This window comes from Ostrea edulis, chromosome 8 (assembly GCF_947568905.1).
Source record: "Ostrea edulis chromosome 8, xbOstEdul1.1, whole genome shotgun sequence".
In the NCBI taxonomy this organism is placed as follows: domain Eukaryota; kingdom Metazoa; phylum Mollusca; class Bivalvia; order Ostreida; family Ostreidae; genus Ostrea; species Ostrea edulis.
In genome coordinates this window covers 29,395,214-29,401,322 of record NC_079171.1, presented here as the reverse complement: position 1 = coordinate 29,401,322, position 6,109 = coordinate 29,395,214, and the positions used below count along the sequence as shown (strand labels likewise).

The 6,109-nt window shown below is 33.6% G+C and overlaps 1 protein-coding gene across 3 annotated transcripts in view; it reads right to left on the bottom strand.

The window, feature by feature from the left end:
* Nucleotides 1–2,428: 2,428 nt before the first annotated feature.
* LOC125661199 (uncharacterized) overlaps nt 2,429–6,109 on the bottom strand; it is a 4,487-nt gene continuing 806 nt past the window's right edge. The window contains exons 1-4 of one of the 3 annotated variants that reach the window (XM_056147330.1): nt 4,187–6,109; nt 3,925–4,047; nt 3,532–3,638; nt 2,429–3,150 (exon numbers count right to left, since the gene is read on the bottom strand). The exon at nt 4,187–6,109 is cut by the window's right edge and continues 394 nt beyond it. In XM_056147330.1, the coding sequence (XP_056003305.1) occupies nt 2,764–3,150; nt 3,532–3,638; nt 3,925–4,030 (600 nt within the window). In that variant the 5' untranslated portion in view covers nt 4,031–4,047; nt 4,187–6,109 and the 3' untranslated portion in view covers nt 2,429–2,763. Of the gene's footprint in view, nt 3,151–3,531; nt 3,639–3,924 lie in introns of all 3 variants that reach the window. The other 2 variants (XM_056147329.1, XM_048893137.2) reach the window with 2 other exon arrangements.

Below are 6,109 nucleotides of genomic sequence, written 5' to 3'. Positions count from 1 at the left end.
ATTTAATTAGAAGTCTTAAAAAGCAAAGGTTTAGAAATGGGCTAAACCTGTTATTTGCAATACATAAATATGACCAAGTTTGAAGGTTTACGGGAAATAGAAATGCGGTATGCATGTAGGTAGAAATTTTAATTTTTTTGTTGTTTTTGCACAAATCAAGACACTAAGCATAATTTGTAATAACCTGAAAAATTTCCTGTGTATATGATAAAAATATACACAACAACCGATCTCTTGGCCAGGTAAATAACATTGACCATTGATAAGCTCCGCCCACATTCAGTGATCCGTGGAGCAACCGTACGGTGTTTTTTTGGGGTCTTTAAGTTGAAATCGAGGCTAAGCTAGGTTTTTCCTCCGCAACAATTACAACATGGCTGAGGAAGTGCCGATTCCAAAACGCGATGAATACTGTTGTGTTCCGCAATGCAACGGGAACGCAAGGCTCCACAAAGAACTCAGTTTTCATAAAATACCATCCTTGAAAAAACCTGACCTGAGGAAAAGATGGATTATTGCTATCCGTCGGGATGAAGGGCCGCTTTTTAAGGTAAACATGCACGCACGCGTGCGTTGTTTACATTATGATTTTTCATACGACAACGGCTGTTATTTTATATTTGTGGTAAAAAAGGACTAGAAATTGATTTACTATGAACGTGTTATTTATAACATAAAAATAAATTACCCGAAAAAGAGTCATAAAAATATTTTATGCGGTTATTTAAGAGGAAGCTATCACGTTTGTTTTTGCATGGTAAAATGTGTTTGCGTACTTCTGCATGACTTCGACTTTTTGATATATTTGAAATGGTATTTTCTTATATATAACGAAACCTATGAAAAAACTGGATCTCCTATATTTCTGTTTAGATCGGAGGTAACACTGTTGTGTGTTCACGACATTTTAAGACTGAGGACTTCAGATGGACACTTGTCCCAAAATGCCTAAAGCCTGACGCTTTTCCTTCAGTATTCCAGTGGACTGGTGAAGTCAATACAAGAAAGCCACCGAAAGAAAAGACTTCGCAACACAAAAAAGTATTAGCCGAGATACATGTACCTTCTTCCTCCCAAGAACTGCAAACAAGTGATGATTTACATGATGAAAATTTGCCAGAAGTGTCATCAGATGAGTAAGTTGTGCATGCCCCTAAACCATGTTTCTATATTTTTTTTTTCAATTTATTTTGCCTTTGTGACTAATGTATAATGCTCAATAATTGTCCATCAATCACATATAAAAAAATACATAATTGCATAAAGTATGTATTTGTGAGTAGAGATGACACAGCTTGAGATAAATTAAACACAATATTTTGTGTCATAAGAAGAATTTCACAGTTTGAACTCCTCACAGATTAACATTTACGTGTAGATGATTACATACAAACATGTATATACAGTAACCATCTGTTATTAATGATAAATGTTCATTTACTTGATAAACAATTTATGTTTTGTAAATTTTACACACACACAACATGGTATGAAGTTGAATTTTCCATTTTAATAATTCATGAAAAGTGAGACAATACTGAAAAGTAAATTTTGTTTTTGTTGTTGAATTTAAATACATATGTACATGACACTTTCAATGTTTATTTTATGGGGTTTTTTTATTTACAGAAACAAAGACCCCCATATTGAGTGTAGTGCAAAGCTTGCTGAACTGCAGAAGATTTTGGAAGATAAAGAATCAGAAATTAAAGCTAAGAATGAAGAAATAGAAGCTTTAAATAAAAAATTGACCCTCGAACGCTTTGGTATTAACCGATTTTCATTTGACAATGAAATGGTAGAATTTTACACAGGATTTCCCAGTTATGCTTTATTTCTTACATTCTACAATGCAATTAAACCAACCGCTCTTCGCATGAAAAGCGTTTACTACAGCCAAGTTGATGAATTGAGTAGTAGAGGTAGACCAAAAGCAATGGACCTAATTGACGAGCTCTTCATGTTTCTATGTAGATTGAAATGTGGTTTCCTATCTGATGAATTATCTGTACGATTTAATATTCATAAGTCCACAGTAAGCAGGAAAAATATAACCTGAGGAAATTACATGTATTTTTTGTTGGGAGGTATAAATATCTGGCCATCACGAGAAAAAAATATTGCAGCATATGCCTAATGATTTCAAAGTTTCATATCCAAAGACTCGCATCATCATAGACTGTACCGAGATTTTCTCAGAAAGACCATCCTCACTGGCCCTTGCATCTAAAACACTTTCAACCTACAAGAGCCACAACACATGGAAGGGTCTAGTAGGAATAGCACCTAATGGATCAATCACTTTTATATCCTCTTTATATTCTGGATGTATGTCTGATGTTGAAATTACTAAACGCTGTGGCCTTATTGAACTCATGGAGACAGGCGACCAAATCATGGCAGATAAGGGTTTTGTCCTGAATAATGTATTGAAAGACACCGGAATTTCAGTGGCAACCCCACATTTCTTGTGCGCAGATGGCCAATTCACAGCTTCACAAATAGAAGACAACCAGAAAATTGCATCACTAAGAATACATGTTGAATGGCATATCAAGAGGGTGAAGGAATATAAACTACTACAATCAACAGTACCACTCTCAATTGCAGGATCAGTGAACCAGTTGTGGACCGTGGCCAATCTTCTTACGTTATTCCGAAGGCCATTAATAAAGCAGAAAAAATAAAACTTATGTTTCACATTTTTTGATCTTATTTCATCTAACAATATCACATATTTAGTAAATAACTGAAATACAATTTTTATTCCAAATAATAAGTCAGAAAAAATAAATCCAATTTGTCTTTTGCACACTGCCAGAACTGCTCATTAAAATAAATTGTTTCCAAGTGAGATACATTTTCCAACCATACATAAAAATCACACCACTCTAATCCTGTTACAGCCATTTGCATTTGAACTTGGTAATAGTAGTTATCGTTTGTTTTTAATTTTAATTGTCCATTGTCCTCTCGAAGACATTTCACTTTTGCCAAGTCATCAGTGTCCGGGCACTTTATTTCTAGCAATCCAAAAGGTGGATCCCTTGATGGACAGTAAACTTTCCTGTCTGGAGTTGCAGCCAACCAATGAGAAAAAGGACTAACAACCACTCCGCAAGGATACAGATTAACATTGTTATCCATTTTCTGTAAAAAAAAAAAAAAAAAAAAATAATAATGTCCATAATAAAATTGAAAAAAAAAGAACAGTAAAAATACAATTAGTAAATTCATCAACAGGTTCAGTTGCACAATAAATCTGATTCAATATACATGGATGCTGTGCTATACATTATTTGTATGTACATGTAGACAGTGTGAGGTCTCCTTGACAGTTATTCTTCATCTGATTTTTTTTAATAAAATCGTCAGCTGCCTATGTAGAATACAAGCACGGAAAGAAAAATATAACTCATTCTATACAAAATGTATATGTCAATCTATATATAAAATGAAAGGATATGATGCAAATGTAAGTCAATGATATACATGTACATGCAACATGCCATCAAGTAAAGTACAATTTACCTCACTATATGCTTGAGCAGCAACACCTTCAGACTCAATGCCACGTTTCATAGCAGCAGACTGAAAACGTCTAGCTGTTTGTAACCTCTCTGCTAGTTTTCTGCCATCTGAAAAAATATGCAAAATGTTGTCTTTACAATTTTTAACAACATGAACAATAAGCAATGTTTGTTGGGAGATACAATGTACATGTAAGTAACTTTTTTGTACATGTTGTTAAGTAAAAGAAAATTTTACCATTTTTTTTTCTTTAAATTTTTCTTTTTTTTCTTAAAATTTCTAAATCAAATGCTTATAATACCAAAATTTATTTTTATTGCTGTTTACATTGCAATTTTTAAAAAAGATCTATGAAAAAAAGACTGTTTAAAAAGTATTATTTGCAATAATTACCTGCCCGTCGTTTGGCAATTTCCCCTGATGATGAAGCTGTGATTCTAGCATGCCGCAGTTTATGCCACTTTGGATCATTCGACTGCTCCCGGGTGCTTTCCTCCATTTCAATGCTCTCAAGCTCTGTTAATTTCAAGGAATCATTTTTTTTACTTGATTTTCACTCAGTACATATGACACATTATCATTCATTACATTCCTCACTGGCAAATTTGGAAAGTCATTAACTTCCATCAGATTAAGAACATAATCAGTTGCTAACTTCTGCTGATAGCTGAGTACACTTCCTTTTTGAAAATTGCCAAATTTTGTCTGCACCCTTTCTGTTGAATTTTCTACTGATGTGTTAAACATGATGTTTAGGTCCTTGATTTCATCCAAAAACCCATTCACATCCAATTCCTCCTCTCCACATATAGGATTATATAAGGTTGACTTAATTCCTTTTGTAGCTCTCTGTGGGTTATTCCGGTCGTACTCTTGCACAACAATATTGTCAACCTTTTCTCCCTGTAGTTTTTCACCTCTTGGAACATGCCATGTTTGGGGTAATGAAGTTCTTGCAATATCTGTTGGAATAAGCTTATATTTCATCAGTTTATAAAAGGTTATTTGGTAGAGTAGCGCTGTTACAAGGCCGCAATATCCACTTTGTCCAATGGCACATGTGCAGAATGAATATTCTACTTGTTCCTGATTGATCAAGACCTAAAATAGGGAATGAAAAGTTCAATATTGAAATATATGCATGTACATGTGTATATGTACAATGTACATGTACTTAAAATGAAAATAGATGACCAAATGAGACAACAAACAAATGTTTATAAAGGGATAAAAATTAACGAAATTAGATGAATGTCATTAAAAATTATATCTTTACATGCACGTACACCATTTTTTAATTTTCATAACACATATGCAGTATATGTACAATAAAATTACTACATGTATGTAACATTTCTTTTTAAATATTTCTAAGTGAAAATGAACCGAAGAGAACTTATTTTTTATATTTTTTTTATACCTTTACATCATGGGGAGACTCATTTTCCTTTGTGATTTTTTATACCTTTACATCATGGGGAGACTCATTTTTCCTTTGTGATCTGTAACATTTTCCTTTAACAAGGCAACCCTCATCATCTTCATAAACTGAAAAATAACATAATTGTGATTGACAATACCACATCTTCATATTTTTCTATATGATACGGTGTGTATTCAGCGTGAAGAAAGAAAAACCATAAGTAATGTATGATTAATTATATGTAAACACATTTTATACAATTCTACATGATCATGCTTTTTATAAAAAATCATTTTGAAACTTTTTTCCCTTTACTTTTGAATTGATTGAAAATTATTAATCCAGAGGCTTCCACTCTTCTCTGACAACATTGATAGTAGACAATGCATAATTAATGTTAACTGTATGGTCAGCAAACAAACACCTTTAAATTATTACACCACTCGAAGCACAACGAAAATGGACCCCCCCCCCCCCCCCTTTTTTTCAATTGATTTGGGTGATAAACTTTATTATTTACCGTTCATGTTGTCCATCATTTTGAAAAAGCAGCCTTATATTACGTTAACTGGATAATCTCTCATACTGAATTATTAAAACTGCAGCTTTTCCAGAACACCAGAAAGGAAAATCGTACATTGTTATATTGTTGTCGTATAAAGTTTTGACAACTTACTCGACACAGAATGCACATATTGCTCACTGTAGTACTTGAAACCTTTAGTCATTTGTTCCTTTCCGGAGCTAGTTGATTGAGATTTAATAAAATTCTCAACGAATGCGAATGTAACATCGGGAACAAGAGATAAATCCTTCGTAAAAGCAGTCGTAGTAGCAGTTGCACTGGAGCACGCCATGTTGTTTACATATGGGAACCTAGCTTAGCCTCGCTTTCGGTTTTATATGAATATTTATGAGCATCTAATTAAGATCGGTCTATTGGTTTGTCTACTTAATACCCAAGGACAGAGAAGAAGATTTTCAAAGAAATAATGCATTTTCACTATATGACTTATAGAGCCCCACCCTAGCACCAGAACCCCTGATCCAGGGGCCATGAATTTCACAATTTTTAAAGAGGCATCCTTGCTCATCATTACCATGCTATTAGTTTGTCTACTTAATACCCAGAGCCAGAGAAGAATATTTTCAAAG